The sequence below is a fragment of the Centroberyx affinis genome, unplaced genomic scaffold, assembly GCF_046629955.1.
Source record: "Centroberyx affinis isolate AG114_WGS23_722 - 3 ecotype Tasmania unplaced genomic scaffold, CSIRO-AGI_Caff_v1 ptg000474l_1, whole genome shotgun sequence".
NCBI classification, from domain to species: domain Eukaryota; kingdom Metazoa; phylum Chordata; class Actinopteri; order Beryciformes; family Berycidae; genus Centroberyx; species Centroberyx affinis.
Genome location: NW_027279132.1, coordinates 69013 through 86294, shown reverse-complemented (window position 1 = coordinate 86294; position 17282 = coordinate 69013). Strand labels below are relative to the sequence as shown.

At 47.1% G+C, this 17282-nt stretch overlaps 1 protein-coding gene across 1 annotated transcript in view; it reads left to right on the top strand.

Moving 5' to 3' along the window:
* Positions 1 to 17282, top strand: part of LOC139642397 (triple functional domain protein-like) — an 80023-nt gene that overhangs the window by 19129 nt on the left and 43612 nt on the right. Inside the window, exons 3-5 of the mRNA XM_071517212.1 lie at positions 11489 to 11563; positions 13720 to 13834; positions 15862 to 16054. Coding sequence (XP_071373313.1) covers positions 11489 to 11563; positions 13720 to 13834; positions 15862 to 16054 — 383 coding nt within the window. The remainder of the gene's footprint in view (positions 1 to 11488; positions 11564 to 13719; positions 13835 to 15861; positions 16055 to 17282) is intronic.

Below are 17282 nucleotides of genomic sequence, written 5' to 3'. Positions count from 1 at the left end.
TCAGCCTTGAGAAGCCCATATCGGGCCGGACCCTAGTTCCAAAGGAGGACAGTGAGTTGGCAGGTTGTTCCAGAGCCCAGGGGCCCCGAGGATGGAGAAAGCTCCAACGACCGTAGGAGCTGAGACGGACAACAACATGAATGCAGTTTATATCTGGGCGATCCGCGGCGTCATGGTTACGCTTTCACTAGTCTGCATAGCGTCGTCAGGGAAGTGTTTTTCTTAAGCTTCCCGGTAGTTTGCCAGCTATTACTTCCTGGTTTAGAGGGTTTCTGGGTGGGGCGGGGGGGGGATTAGTCTAGTCCATCTGTTGGCCTGGCCTCGTCTGCCACTGGTCTGACTGGGCGGTGGGCGGTTTGGAGAGAGGAGTGGAGGGGGGGGGGGGGGAGCGAGGGAGGGGTAGTGGTGTTATGTAATAATGTTAATGCCTTTGGACCGCGACAGATGTGCTGAGAAGTGCTTTTAGTAAAGAGAGGAGGGGGGAAGGGGGGGGGGGGGGTTATCCACTTCCATCAGTATGTCTCTTTCTCCTTCTTTTTCTGCCCTGCCTCTGTCTCTCTCTGTCTCTCCCTGTCACAGATACACAGATTGAATTCAATACTCCATTTTTAATAAACCGGCCGATCGAATTCCACTTCGACGCCACCTTCAGAGGGCGTAGGCGTGCGGATTTACAGTAGTGAAAAGAAGAGGAAAAAGGCTCGCGACAGGCAGAGCCACAGTCGGCCGCTGACAGTGGAGCGCGGCCGTCGGACTCGAGCGGCCGACAACACGGCAAACGGTGTCAAACAGTGCAGCGCATCTTGAACCGGGTCCCGGTCCACCTAGACTGGCGGCGGGAGCAAAAATACGTGGAGCCGTTTCTCTTTCAGAGCCGACAGAGACTGCGACATCGCTTGCTGGTTCTCCTCGTTTGCCGTGGTATCGTAGCGCTATTCGGTTTTTAGGTATGAAACTTCGCACTGGTGACAGCGCTCTCTCTGTCTCTCCACGGTTCGTTAGAATGAGATCAGGTGGCACCGACAGACCAGGGCAAATGAACTCTTGGCGCCGGCGACAAGCCATCTTTTCTCCCTCTTCTCTCTCTTTCTCTCTCTCTCTGTTTCTAGTCTTTTCCCCCTTCCTCCTCCTCCCCTCCCCGTCTCTCCCCTCCCCTGCTGTGTTTGGGTCGCTGGGGTAACCCTGGCCTGTTTCTCGCTCGGTTAGCCTACCCTGCTATTAGAGGTCTGGACGGATGGAGAGAACAGAAAGAGGCGGAGGTGAAGGAAAGATGGTGCTCTCTCTCTCTCTCTCTCTCTCTCTCTCTCTCTCTCTCTCTCTCTCTCTCTCCCTCCCTCTCTCTCTCTCACTCTCCCTCTCGAGCCAAAATTCAGACTGGGGGACAAAAAGAGGAAAATGGTGAAGGAGATGGAGAGTCTGACTGGTGCTGGAAACAAACACCCAGGCTGCACTGTTCGATCGCTTATGCTGTCGGCTCGGCGTTTTTTAGATAATGATACCCCGTTTTCATCGATTGTGCCTGATTTTCAATGCACCGTGAAACCAGGGTTAGACCGATATATCAGGCCAATATCGGACTTTTATTAAGAATCGGATATCTTCGAGTCAATGTCGTCCACCTCCAATCTATTAGTATGGGTATCAGTGGAGAGTTTCAGTGTCCCATGATGGTCTACATGCTGTTTCAGAGGCTTTTCCACCCTGACAAGAATAAAATTCTGTCGGAAACACTTGTAATAGTAGTACTTGTAATTTTTTATTTTTAAAATACAAGTATCACTATTGGCCTTCAAAAACCCATATTCGTCGAACCCTACATGAAACAGTAGGCTGTAATTACTTGTATTTTATTGTTAGCTAGTTGCCCACTTGTTGTGTGTGTGTGTGTGTGTGTGTGCGTGCGTGCGTGTGTGTGTGTGCAGGGGCGTAGCCGGTGCCAGCTGTACCCACAGTGAGTGCATTGTTAGAGTGCCACAGCTGTGTCTGATCACAACAGCCAATAAGATCGCTCCCTCTTGTTTCTCTCGGCGTCCAATCGGGCGACTCCGTCCAGGTGCGGCGGCCAATCGCAGCTGCTCCAGCGCGACCGAGAGGCGGGACGAGAGCTGCCAATCAAAAGTAAAGTAGGCTAATGGCAACACAGACGGGAGGAGGAGGATAAAACAGCGCTGCAGGCTGTGAATGCAGAAAAAAAGAAGAGAGAAAGACAATTAGAATAGAGAGAGAGAGGAAGAGGAAAAGATAGAGGGTCGGGGGCGGGGGAGAAATTAGAAATAGAGATTTAGTAGAAGAGAGAAGAGACGGATGGGAAAGGAGAGGAACAAAAGTGCGAGGCAGACGAGCCGATCGGGAAGAGAGAAAGATGGAGACAAATGGAGAGAATAAAAGTGATGAACGATGTAGTGATGTTCTCCCAGCATCCTCACTGCGACAGCCTCTCTGTCTGACACAGGAAAAGTGACACCTGCATCTATCACACACACACACACACACACACACACACATAGTCTGGTCATTCTCAGGCATTTTTGTTTCAGTGTGATCGTAGCCTACATCTCACATTGTGTTTGCGGAACCACAAAAAGCAGCAGTTCGTGTTTTTGGCATGGCGCAGGGTGTCGGAAAAGTCTGGAATCATTGGAAAAATCACTCCCTCCTTTCCCAGAATGTGTTCAACACGACCACCGCCAGCTCCCAGACACGTTTGCAAACAGAGGACCATGTTTCTTTGTATCTGACAAAGCCGATCCAGATCGTCAGTAATTCGCTGCCGCAGACGGGGCCGGTTTTGGAGTTTCACAGGATAAACTTTTCCCCTTCAGGTTGAAAGCAAAATGGAGAGGATTTGGAGTCGGGGGATCTGGGAGCTGAGGATACTATCTTTATATTTGACCATTCAGTATATAATGTTTCAGAATGTTGTGGAAAAGTCTCTGAAACAGTATTTAGACCATGGGACACTAAAACTCTCCATTGAAACCCAGGATAATGATTAAAAAAAAATATATCAAAATGTCACATTAGAATCAATTCAGGTTAAGGGCGTCCCATAAACAATCAGTGGAGTTTTGATCAGTTCTGCAATAAATATGTGATCAAACAAACAACAGTCCATCATATCGGAGGTGGCAGCAAACTGATATGTCGGTCTAATCCCGTTCCAGTTTTTTTAGACACCCTGTAGCTTTGAGCAGTGTCAGGGATCAGGATCCGGGTCAGGGGTCCGAGTCATGGACGCTCTATTCCTGTCCACTCCCTCAGCCTCAGGGAATTCCTGCCATTCCCACACATCCCTCAGTGAGGAATTCCAGACACGCTGCGAATGTGGGAAGTCCACAACTATGCAGAAGCGCACACGAGTGTTAACATGCTCGCACATACACACACACACACACACACGGTTTTGGTTTCTCTTGACCCATAACAGCTGGTTTGGAACCAGTGTGTCCAAGTCAGCTGCTGGTAAGGACCATTATGAGATTACAGCCGTATGTAGGCCTAACTGGCCTTAAATCAGATAGGGAAGAGTGTGTGTGTGTGTGTGTGTGTGTGTGTGTGTGTGTGTGTGTTTTGTGGTATGTAGACAACTTTTCCCCTCCCTCTGCTGTCCATACCACTCTTCCCATCTGTCTTGGTCCAGGCAACTGTTGCATTCTCTCTCTTTCTCTCTCTCTCTCTCTCTCTCTCTCTCTCTCTCTCTCTCTCTCTCTCTCTCTCTCTCTCTCTCTCTCTCTCTCTCTCACCTCCACCCCCACCCCCACCCCTCCCCGGGGTATTTGTCACACTCCCTCTGTGGCGGTCCCGCAAGGGTGTTTGTTGAGTAAATTGCTTTGTACTCTTAGCCAGTCTAATGCCCACTTGACCTCCCGGAAGCCCCTACAAGTCTCAAGCCTCTGAGGTGTGTGCCGAGCGTTGACGCATTCCCACACACACACACACACACACACACACCCCATTAACAGACTCCTGACCTGGCATTGTCACTGTGGTACGGTCATTTCCGTACAGCCAAATACGTCGGGACATTTCTGGCAGCTCTGTCTCATCCCTCGCTCCCTCTCTCAGTGAGGGGTTTAGTCATATCAGTGGTTACTGTATCTTACTAATACCTATTCACACCGGACTAGTGACCCAGAAAATTCCCGGGTTGACAGTCAGTGTAAAAGAGTCAGCCTGGTTAATGTTGCATTCGTGTCATATGGGATGGACGGTAGATATGAGCTTCCTAATAGAAAGTACAGTTCACCTTAGCATTAAGGCAATAAATACTACTTGGGAACTCATGGTTTGGCGATGGACCCCAATTTCTCTGACTTCTTGCATTCAGACGTCACCAATAAAGAAATACCTGTAGTGTGAAGTATAGAGAATGACATAGTAATTATAAATAAAATGAACAAAATGACAAAATTTCATCACAGAAGTCATTTGGTGATCACCGCTCTTAAATTGCCAGGGCAGGACACAACTGCAGGTGGGATTTGCTTGAGCCTGACAGTAATAGAGGACATACATACACTTGCAGATCATATTAAGTCCTTAGCACAAATGGAGTTATCGCGTGTGTATATGTGCACAAGGCATGGATAGATTTATGTATCCTAGGATAAATATAGTACTTCACGTTGATGCAGTTAGACACTTTATTATACCGTGCGTGCAATAATTGTTTGCATTTCCAGCAAAAATGTTCAGGATATAGTTCTTGGGACTAAATTTCGTTCCACCTCAGGAGGAGGTTCCTTCACAGGTACCAGGAACTTTTGGGTGGATCTAGCAATGCTTTAGAGCTCTGCCTGGCCAAACACATGTCGCCACAAGACAAGCAGATCAACCACCTGTGCTAGTCGGCATCAACTTCCATTTTGAACGTTAGTGCATTTGTTCTGCGTCACTTCCGGACCTTCGCGGATTCTTCGGCTTCTTAAAGTCCAATGGAAACAGAAACAGGGAAACCATCCCCGGAACTGCTTATGTCCTGGACGTCTCGCCATGGAAGGTTCCTGGGACAACCACACAGTCTTCTACTGTAGGTCACTGAGCTGCTCTATTGGTGTGACAGCATTTGTTGAGGGACGGGAAGAGTGTTCTTCATTTTCTCTCCCCACCCAGATTTCCCCCAGCCGGTCCGGGGATTTTCGAACTGGCAACCTCCGGGTCACACACACGCCTCTCAGTCCTGTCTTCAACTGTGAGGGTTTTTCCTCCTCTATCTCACTTCTCCCTTCTCCCTCTAAGCACTTTCTCAGGCCGCATAAGTGCAGTGCAGGCATTATTCTAATTATTACCCCTCCCACACATTCAGGATTACCCCACAGCAGCTCAGCCTTCTCAGTGACAGTCCTCACCCCCCCCCCCCCCTCCTAAATGACAGACAGATTAGCAGCTCACCTAAAGCCACAGGAGGTGCACAGTGAGAGCCTAGCATCCTAAGCACTGATAATACACACCAATACAACAGCAGTCTCTTCATACCGACGGCCCCGTCTGTCCTGGAAATGTTCGCTCCAGCTTTTCCCGTGCGGAGGCGTGGAAAATATCAAAATGGGAATTTTCGGTCACCCGGCGGGCGGTTGGAATACCTCCTTCGGGAATCCCGGGATTACCCTCGGCTGCTGCGGCTCTCCCCATCGAGGATTGGGATCCCTTCGCCACATCGTCCCATCGGTCTCTTTTTAGCTGATGGTGACAACGGACGACAAATTCCCCCAAATTTATGGTTTTTGTATGCTTTTCTCGGTCGACAGCCCTGGCGACCAATCACGAGTGGCGGTACGCCCAGACAGGCTCCGCCCTCATCCAGCTGACAGGTACGGCGCTGTGATTGGCAGGCTGCGATGCCTGATCTACGGTGAAGTCACCCTCTTCCCCCTCTTCCACCCTGATGAGAAGTGGATTGAATTTGCCTTCATCAACAAGGAAAAGAGAGACATAGAGAGAGAGGGGGAGGGAAAGACCAAGGAAATATAAGGAGTGAAGGAGGGAATGAAAGGGAGAACAAGAGTGAGAGGGGATGAGAGGGAGAGTGTGTGTTTGACAGAGAGGGATGGGCAGAGGAATGGTCTGTCTATCTCATCATCATCTCTCTCTCTCATCCCTTCCTTGCCTCCGTCTGTCTACCTTTCTCTCTCTCTCTCTCTCTCTCTCTCTCTCTCTCTCTCTCTCTCTCTGGTTATGGCAAGATGACATCATAGGGCTGGGCGATAATTCAATATTATCGTTTATCATCTTTCAGTGGAATCATATCATGATGATATGAAGATATTTTAATATCGTGACACACATTTCTGCTGTCTAAATTGATGATGACAAGCAAATTTTACTTAAAAACTTTCATAAAATGAGGTATGGTAAGAATATTATTTGAATATTTCTGTTTTGTTTGACATCACACTAACATCACCATTTGGTTCTATGAGATGAACATTAATTTGATTATGTAACGTGATTTTGCACACATGAACCATATCGTGATGTATATTGATATCGAGAAAAATCCTTATGATTATCGTGATATTGATTTCAACCATATCGCACCAGCCCTACGACATCATCTCATCGACAGTTTCTCTCTCTCTTTTCCCCATTCACTCTTTATTGTCCATCCTTGCTGTTGCTCCATCCAGAAATCCCTCCAGAAATGTGTGTGTGTGTGTGAGAGAGAGAGAGAGAGAGACCTGGCCACTCTATATTTAGCTGCTGTGCCACTTTCTACAGTCCCAGAGCACTGCAGAGCACAGGGGAGAGGTGTGTGTTTTTACCTGTGTTTGGTTAGAGAGAAAATCCACCCTAAAACACTCTAACACATTAAAAAACAGCTACTGGTGATGGACCTTGTATTCCTGGATCCATTTTGTTATTTGGTGTATTTTTCTTATTCCCTTGGATAAGTGGCCAAACATAGGCGACGTGACATCACATCCAGATATTTCTAGAGTTTCATAGGAGAGCATTACCTACACATAAACACAGAGAGAGAGAGAGAGTAAGACAGAGAGAGAGATTGCCAAATCAAAAAAAAATAGAGTGAAAATTTAATAGGCCAATGATTTAGTACGTTTTGGGGGAAAAACCTGTATTGTAAAGCAACAATATGACAACTTTTGCCTTGAGGCAGGACGTGTATTTTTAGTCCAGCCTCCTCCCGCTCATTTGGCCGAGTTTGCTCCCTAACACTTGTCACTCATCTTGATGAGCTGTCCTGAGGCTGAGGTGGCGCTGGAGCAACACAAGGCGAACGAGGCAATCTGCAAGTTTTAATAAAGCAGCTCTTGTCTGCCACATGTTTAGCTTTGCTGTTCTCTTACTGTTGGAACTGCTGTTGCTACGACTCCTCTGCCCTGTGGCCGCCTGCCTCGCCTCAATAGCCACAACCAGCACACCGCTGATGGCTCTTTGAATTGTATTGAACTGAGCTGAGAGTGAAAGCAACACTGACACACACACACACACAGAGAGAGAGAGACAGAGAGAGAGAGAGAGAGGTGTGGTCAGTGGGTGTCATCAGTGTTAATCCCAGGGTCCATTTGGAGCTGAGCAGGAAAGAAAGCAGTTAATTACTGTAGAATACAGACCTAAAACCATTTCACACTTTATTAAGCGTCAATCCCATCTGGCTGTGTCTCTGTCTCTCTCTCTCTCTCTCTCTCTCTCTCTCTCTCTCTCTCTCTCTCTCTCTCTCTCTCTCTCTCTCTCTCTCTCTCTCTCTCTCTCTCTCTCACAGAATTTGAGTGAGTGAGTGAGTGAGTGTGTGTGTGTGTGTGTGTGTGTGTGTGTGTGTGATGGTGGTGGGGGGTTGCACAGAGGACGATGTGTGTCTTGGGCCGATCCTAATCCAGTGACCGTTAAATCACTGTACAGTAGTGAATTCACACTGCACTACAAGGCTCTCACTGTGTGCTCTCAACACACAGGCACACACACACACACACACACACACACACACGCACTTGCTGCCTGTCAGCTTGTCAACATTACGTTTTTCATTGACCTTTGATTATCCTACAGCTTAATGGCAGCCAGCCAATCAGACAGCAAGTGTGTGTACGACATCAAAGATTGTCTATGCTTTACACGATGAATCACTCAATAGTAAAAAAGAAAAAAGCTGACCCTCCTGCTGTTCTGACCCTCACCATGCGCTGGTCTCCAGCAATTCAGCCTCACACAGAGACGACATAATCATCACTAGATGTCATACTTATTAAATAAGCATCACTACACTTGATACTGTAAATTAATAATAGTTAAAGAAACATCGCTAGATATGATACTATAAATTAATAATGATTAAAAAGGCATCACCATAATCTCCCCTCACCCCTGCACCTCTCATAACTCTGTTACCATAGTGACTGATCTGGCACAGACCTGAAACCAAATTGTTTTCTTCGTCACAAACATGTCAAGTTTAGCTTTGGATGTGAACAGTACTTTCACGTTGTGTGTAAGTTGGTACAAATGAATTGTAGCTGTTATGAAACGGAATGTTTCTCCAACAGAAAGTCATATCTCGCAACCTTTTCCATTAATGTCTATAATGGGCTTTCAGGTGATGTAATCCACCCTCTGGCGGCCATATTGGAGGTCCATTGCTCTTGGGCAACAAGGGCTTGTTCATTTCTGTGCTGTTTTTAGATGGAGACCTCTACACATTGAAAGCAGACTCCGTTCCGTTTGTGGTTCCCAGAAATAGAGGCAGAGTGAGGGCTCGCTGTGTCTCCTCTCCTCCTCTCAGACATCAGCTGTAAAGAACTACAAGCTCACTCTGTCGAGGTTGGGCGCGGTGGGAAATGTAGTTGATCATGCTAATTTGTTTGGGTGGCACCCTGAGGGAAGGCAGGAGACGAATGAGAGGAGGAAGGAGAGAAGGAAAGAGGAGTAAAATAGAGAGTCCTGATTCCCATCCATCTCCTCCGGTGTGGAAGGAATTAGCATCTCGTTAGCATACAGCCATAAATACGACGGCATGCTGAGAGCAGAGACTGGAGTACAATACGCTACCAGTGCCCGAGAGGGGTGTGTGTGTGTGTGTGTGTGTGTGTGTGTGTGTGTATGTGTGTGTGTGTCCCAGTTCTGGATTTGCATCATAACAAAGGAAAAAGGCCTACAGAGGGATTAGCTTTGTTACACCTCCCTGTTACCTTTTACTCATTATGTAATACATGGTAATGGTTTGCGTGTGTGTGTGTGTGTGTGTGTGTGTCATCATGTGTTTCACCAATACACCCCACTATAAGGCGCTGTAGACTTGCCCTGTGGAAAGAGAGAGAGGCAAAGAATCGGATTACATCATCTCTTTTCCTCTCTCTCTTTCTCTCTCTCTGTCTCTCTAATAGGGATGTTGTCCTGAATAGGTCAATGCACACAGATTGATTATTGTGTGTGTGTGTGTGTGTGTGTGAGAGAGACAGAGAGAGAGATAGAGAGAAGATACTGATGGTCCTCTAGAGAGAAGTAGGAGTCCAAACAGAGAGAGAGAGAGAGAGACAGAGAGAGAGAGATACAACCTTTTATGCCTTAGTCTCCAAAATAGTGTTGTTTCCTTGATGCACAGTCATGCAGAGCTATATATTCCCATAGGGTTTACACTTTTTTTTGTGGAATAAACTTAAAAATATATATATTTTTTATGTATAAATATATATTTTGTTAATTTTCACGTTCATTTCAGCGGCGAGATAGGCCCAATATTTCATTCTAACTGGCATTAAAGGAGTCTTAAAACGTCTTTGGTTGCAGCAAATCTGGAAAAGATAAAAAAGAAAGAAAGCCTAGGAATCCTGCTTTTATATGTCCACTGGCCACAGTGGCTGATGGAATCCAAAGTTTTCCTTTTCATGTTCATTTCAGTGGCGAAATTGGTCTTCATCATTTTTTAGAATGGAAAAGGAGCTCTAAACGATGGCTGGTAGAATAGACCGACAAAATTGACCAGTAATTGTTTGGTAGCTCGTGGCCATTTCCTTCCCTGAAAGATAGAGATAGAGAGACTGAAGTGAAAGATGACGGGAGAGAGGCTGAAAGACAGATGGAGGACGTGACTGAGAGAGGAGGAGAGACAAATAGACTTTCGGGAGGAGATGACATAGGCCTAGAGAGAGAGAGAGAGAGAGAGAGGGCTTGAGATACATTGAAGAAGTAAAAGTGCTGGAAAGAGGCAGAGAGACAGTCGGATTGGACAGAGAGAGAGAGAGAGAGTGCAATGGCATGATTGGTCTGAACCATCATTCACACAAACTAGGCCTCTGTCCTGTCTAAAGGACAAAATCTGGGCCCGTCTGTGTGTGTGTGTGTGTGTGTGTGTGTGTGTGTGTGTGTGTGTGTGTGTGTGTGTGTGTGTGTGTGTGTGTGTGTGTGTGTTGAGGTCGAGTGTGTGTGTAAGAGTGATCACATCAGGGAGCTGTGCGTAGATATGGGGGTTATTTGAAGGAGGTTTCACTCGTCTAAGATCTCCAGACTGCCATTCATTGCTCCTCTGACAGAATATTAGCAGCACAGCAGGGGGGCGGGGGGGGTCTTTGGCACCATCACACCCATGGGATCCAGCTTGACGTTTATAGGGTGACGGTTTATCGGTCAGATCATCGCCGCGGGGTTTTCGCACTGCAGAACGCTTCGCAATCGAACACCGTGACATCTTTTTCCCTTGGATTTTCTGTTGATATTTTCTTTCTTTTTCTTCTCTGTTGATACATGAACGGACAATAGCAAGTATCAACACAGGCGGACATTTATATGAAAAATGTCACCGATTATCGCTCTGAGAACACGCTGTCAGCCGCAGGGGGTAAAGTAGCTATAATTATGTTTACCTTCTTCCACTGACAGCTTGCTGGCCTTCTCTAATAGTGTGATTTAAAACCCGCTTATACAGAAAGTGGAGGTACATATTGGAAAGCTGAGATATTTCAGTCCTTTTCTCATTTCGTTATATTTGTCTGTTTCACCACCGGGTCAGGAAACTAGCTACGCCTCAAAATCCACCGGCCACTTTCACTATGCGGGAACCCTGTTAATAAATGTAGTATTATGCAGTATTATGCCTTAACCCCCTAAAGGAAGCTGATTATGGCGTATGGAGTCTCCTGTTGCTTTACCCTGTTTAACCTCCGTAAAGACTTACAACAGCTCTTTGTCTCCCCCCCGAACTTCCCCTGAGTTTGGCCTCGCTTTGTCTGAGCACTACTGTTTCTCTGACCACAGACTCCCTGCTTCCTCTCAGTGTGTGTGTGTGTGTGTCTTTGCGTCTGTTTCCCCTCATGATGCAAGCCGTCTGAAATGGGACTAAATCTCAGGCAGATCTCCAGATTACATGCGGACAAAATCTGTCCCGTCCCAAATAATCCGCCCTCAAAGAAAAGCGAAGGGGAAGAGAAGGAGACGGGAGTGTATCTAGTGAGATAAAAGGTTTTTATTCCTCCGTCAAGCCCTCACTCTGTTCTTTTCTTCTCTTCCCCCCCCCCCCCCCTCTCCTCCCGCTATCCAGGCTTCAGGAGAAATGAGGAGATGCGAGCAATGGAGGTGCTTCCCATCCTCAAAGAAAAAGTTGCCTTCTTGTCAGGTGAGTTTCTCTCTGTGTGTGTGTGTGTGTGTGTGTGTGTGTGTGTGTGTGTGTGTGTGTGTGTGTGTGTGTGTGTGTGTGTGTGTGTGTGTGTGTGTGTGTGTGTGTGTGTGTGTGTCAAGTCTCACAAGCAGATGCCAGACTCACGGCTGTCTGATCTTGGCAAATAAGGCTAATGAAACATGAGGTATATGCTGCTTAGCACTTCACACACACACACACACACACACACACTCATACACACTCACAGCTCCCAGGTATTAAGCTGCAAACACATTCTCTCACAGCTTGCGTCTTTCACTAGCTCTCTCTCTCTCTCTCTCTCTCTCTCCCTCTCTCTCACACACACACCCACACATGTAGATATACACACACACACACACACGCACAATGAACGTAATAAGTCGTGCTCTCTGCTTGTAAAAACTCAAGGGGTCAGACTGAGGCCCAGGCACTTAACTCTTGACCCCTTGTCTCACACACACACACACTACACACTACACACACCCGTTCACACACACACAGATATCCATTGTTCCGCCAGTGTCAACAGCACTATAGAACACAAAGACAGCTACAGCTCCATGTGTCTTTGCCCCCTTGTAGGGAGGCTGAACCATTTCTCACACACACACTCTCACAGTCACACACACACACACACACACACACACAAACTAGAGCTATGCCAGGGAAAACTCACAGGAGGCCGAGTCGGAGATAGGGACTGCCAAGAACATCCAGCAGGATTATTTGTACAACGCACAATAACATTATTCAGCTCCTGCATAGAAGTGTGTGTGTGTGTGTGTGTGTGTGTGTGTGTGTGTGTATTTACATCTGCTTGCATGCATGTGCCATTAAAAAACCTTCACACAGATCTCAGCAATAGCAAAAGGAATAACAGTGAAATGTGTGTTTGTGGATGTGTGTGTGTCTGTTTTGAGTGTATGTGTTTGCGTGCGTGTGCGTGTGTGTGTGTGCGTGCACATCCTGTTCTCGCTCCTCTTTGCTCTCCTTGTGCTCACAGCCAAGGTCACAGGCAGAAATACAATGATGAGGACGATGACTCAGACAAACACACAGAGAGAAATTGAGAGAGAGAGAGAGAGAGGGCAGCGTTGCCATGGAGATGACTTACTGTCAGCAACCACATCCCATAGTAGTCGCTTGCCGAAGTAATTGGCTTTGAAATGATGGAGGGAGGGAGGTAGAGGAGGGGGTGATGAGGGAAAAGGAGGGTAAATGAGCTAAGCCTATTAGCCTGGATCCGGCCCCGTAATAAATCGGCCGCGTTCGCCCGGTCGCCACATGAGCGTTTGATTTTCTCCTCGGAGCAGCCGGGTCGAGCCTACAGGCGCGCCGCAACCCGGCTGAACTCGCTCATTTGCGGGCCGGGACGCAGTCAGCCTGTGTTTACACGGTCCCACGTGACTGACGCAATCGCCGCAGCGACTGGTCGGGAACTAGGAGCTAAATATTATAATTATGGTAGTACTAGGAATTTAGAGCACAGGAAAAGATGCAGCTAAGACTCCTGTCAGTCCCATGAATCGGTAAACTGCAAATACTCACATTGTTTACAAGCAAAGTGAAAACGACAAAACGATCTGCATGAGTTTGGATCCAGGCTATAAGGCTCTTACAGGCAGAAATAGTTATATATACATACCACACTCATATGAAATCAGATGAGATCTAGTTAAGGAGGACACAATATAACATCTAGTCCTAAATTTAGCTTGTATGTACTGGACATTTATGTCAATAAACATAATTGAATTGACTAATATATGGAACAGTGCATCAAAATTGGATTTCTAAGGGAGCTGCTAACTCAGTCCAGCTTTAATACAATTGCAGTTTGTTAGGCAAAGATTGCATGCATTGTAAAATGGTATAGCACATAGATGAGACAATACAGCTTTCTGTGGCAGCTTTGTGCATCACAGCACCCAAAATGAATCCAAACCAACAATTAACTTCATACTTGGTGGGCCGCCGAAATATTAACATTATATGGGAAACACCACTGTCCAAATCTGTGCAATTGTTTAAGTGTCAAAGGGGGAATGCCTTTTGCACCCCTAGTGTTTGTCATGTTCTTTCTCCGATCTTACTTCCTGTGTGTGTGTGTGTGTGTGTGTGTGTCCCCTCAGGCGGCAGAGACAAGCGCGGCGGTCCGGTGTTAACGTTTCCATCACGCAGCAACCACGACAGAATACGACAGGACGACCTGAGGAGACTCATCGCCTACCTCGCCGGCATCCCCAGGTTACACATTCACTATATTGGTCCTGTTGCGTGCGTGTGTGTGTGTGTGTGTGTGTGTAGCTATTTTGCTAAGGAGGATTGGCAATGATTCGATATAACAGCAAACACCCCAAGCAAGTGGATGAGGATCTGTAAGCAAACACGTGAGAGAGAGAGAGAGAGAGAGAGAGTGTCTGAGTGAGAGAAACGGCTGAGTAGAGAGAGAGAGTGGGGCATGTGAGAGAGAGAGAGAGGAAGAGAAGGAGGGAAAGGGAGAGAGAGTGTCTGAGTGAGAGAAACGGCTGAGTAGATAGAGAGAGGTATGTGAGAGAGAGGATGAGAAGCAGGGAAAGGGAGAGAGAGAGAGAGAGAGAGAGGATAAGGCTAGAGAGAGGAAAGATGAAAAGAGAAGAGCATGTGATGGTAGAGCGAGGGAGGAATTGAGTGGAGGAGAGGAAGGGAGAGAGAAATAATTCAGGGCCAGTAAGCCTGCCGCAGCTTCTCTGCTGCCAAAAAAACTCTTCCTTTACACTCCATCACAACAGAGAGAGAGAGAGAGACGGAGAGACGGAGAGATACAGAGAGAGAGAGAGACACTGAGAGAGAAAGCGAGAGATAGAGACAGAGAGAGAGAGAGCCTAAGCAGAGAGAGGGGGATCTGTAACAGAAAACAAATGAGGGAGGGAGGGATCAACGGAGAGAAAGCGAGAGAACCAGAGAGAGAGAGAGGAGGGGGGGGATTAGAACTGACAGAGAGAGAGAGCGCATGTGTGAGGAGGTGTGTGCGAGCGAGCGAGTGAGAGAGCGAGTGTGTGTGTGTGTGTGTGTGTGTGTGTGTGTGTGAAAGCAAAACAAAGTGTCGCAGTCGCCGAGGCAGTGCAGCAGCAGCAGCAGCAGCAGTAGTAGTTGTGGACGAGTAGCTCCTCACCTCCCAGGTAAAATATCCCTCTCTCTCTCTCTCTCTCTGGGCGTTTTATTCATCCCTCTCTCCAACCCGCCGCTCCTCTCCTCCATCCCCGCTCTCCCTGCTTCTACCTCTCATCTCCGTTAAGAGTCGATTTATCATCTTTTTCCACTTGTCGCCTCCGTCGTTCCCTCGCATCGCTGCACCGTCTCCGACTGGCTTCAAATGCGCTTTCATTTCTTCTTTTTTTAAGATTTTTTTTTCATTTCTCTCTCTCCTGTATTATTTTGCATATCTTCGCAATCTCTCTCTCTCTCTCTCTCTCTCGCTGTGTTGTTGGTGGTGACCAGAGGTGTTGTTCTATTTCGGGAAGCGCAACATCTGCACACTGCTGCACACTGCCTATCTACTGACAGACTGCTATGGAGACAGAGATGGAGGGATGGAGGGAGAGGTTTTGGAAAGGATAGAGAATAAGGAATAGAGTGATGTTGAAATGATTTTTTGGCGGTCCGCGGAAGGTAGGGAGCGGTGGAGGGAGACATTCGTGGGAAAGGATGGTAGTAGTTTAGAGAGAAAGAAGCGATGGAAGTGTGTGGAATAACGAACAGATATTAAAATAGAACTAGTTTTGGCGGTTTTCTGCAGAAGGAAGGGAAGGAGGGAGGTGAAGGTGGGTTATGTGATTTGTGATACAACATGAAAGTTGATAGAAGATGGCAAACCTGCAGGGAAATATATCTGCGCCTCATCGCAGCATCGAGAGTCGTGATTGCAGAGACTAGCAGGATAATCAGGATTGTCATTTTAACCCTAGTTGTGCAGCCCTGGTGTGTGTGTGTGTGTGGGGGGGGTGTGTGTGGGCAGTGTGTGGGATGTGCTTTTGCTGCGTAGGTTCCTCACAGTATAGAAAATGCGTCATCTCATGGTTTGTTTTGATTCTCTCCTCTCCTCTCCTCTCCTCTCCATCCCCCTCTCTCATCTTTTTTTCCCACCTCTGTCCTCTCTCCGTTTTCTCTCTCTCTCTCCTCTCTCTCTGGATTATACTCTCTCCAATCTCTCACCGCCCCTCCCGCTCTCGCTCTCTTATTATTCCTCCCACTCCCTCCCTCCCTCCCTCCCTCCCTCCCTCCCTCCATCCCAGCGAGGAGGTGTGTAAACATGGCTTCACGGTCATCGTGGACATGCGCGGCTCCAAGTGGGACAGCATCAAGCCGCTGCTGAAGATCCTGCAGGAGTCGTTCCCCTCCTGCATCCACGTCGCCCTCATCATCAAGCCCGACAACTTCTGGCAGAAGCAGAGGACCAACTTCGGCAGCTCCAAGTTCGAGTTCGAGGTGAGTCTCCCCTCTCTCTCTGTCTCTCTCTCTCTCTCTCTCTCTTTCCAAACGGACGACAAAAAAGCGAGCGTTTGGGCGCTGCAAACCGAATTTTCTCATCAGATTATTTGAATGTGATTTCAGCTTTCTGGCTGCCTTCATCTCTGCTATGGAAAGTACATGTAAATGTTAGCAAACATTGTTTACAACCTATCGCATAGATGCATAGAAGCACTGCTTATACAAGAATGGGATTTATAGTGTTGGAGTATGTGTTCATCAAAATATTTAGCTGTATATATCACCATACATGGCAGCACTCCGTGTAAACTAAGCCTAGAAGTACGTCAGCAAAGCTATGAGTTATGGGAGATGTGTCGCAGCTAAGGTGCAAAGTTACATTTTCATTTTGCATTACGTGCTGCTCAGTAAGGAACAGATTTAAATGCGGAAAATGTATTTTCACCACACTGATGCATTTTCAAAGCGTCCAGGTGCAGAGAAGTGAAGCGCCTTGACTCCGACCGGCACCAGTTTGCCTCAACTTTAGTTATTCGGCTCTCCGAAGTAACGAGTCGGCAAAGCGAGACGTAAGGAGCCCCGTGTTTTCTCTCGCTCCGCTGTCAGCCGAGTCGTGATAATGACCGCCGCGGGGCCCCCGAGCCGCTCGCCGTCAGCAGATTTCGTTATTTCCCTCCCCCCCCCCACCCCCCGCCGCTTCGGACGCATGCATTACCAGCCCGCTGTCTCCCAGATGAGATCTTTCAAGACGGGAGAATCATCACCTCGGACAAATTCGCATGAAAGCACGAAGCACGCCACAGCTAGGTGTCAGTCAAGCACGGGGGACACTTTTTCACAGTGAATTTCATCATATATTCATGAGAATATATTTATATGCTGTTGTCTCTTGGACCATTCCAAACTTTTAAATTGATGCCTGAATTTGCATCGCTGTGCTGTTACAAACGCTGATACAACATTGAGAGAATTGCACTGGATTACTGGGTTAATTAATTTTTTTAAATTTGAATGCTTTTGAAGTTTGCACAGGTAACAATGCCCTAATTTGATTTCAAGCCTGTTCTATTAATGTCTTCTAATGAGAGCTACATAGTCATTTCTTGCCCTTTTTTTTGCTATATCATTAGAGAACTTTTCTTAATTATAACAATATTAAACTTCTCATACATTGTGTTGAAACATGGGTTGGTAAAAACCCATTTCACACTGATATGGGTGGAGT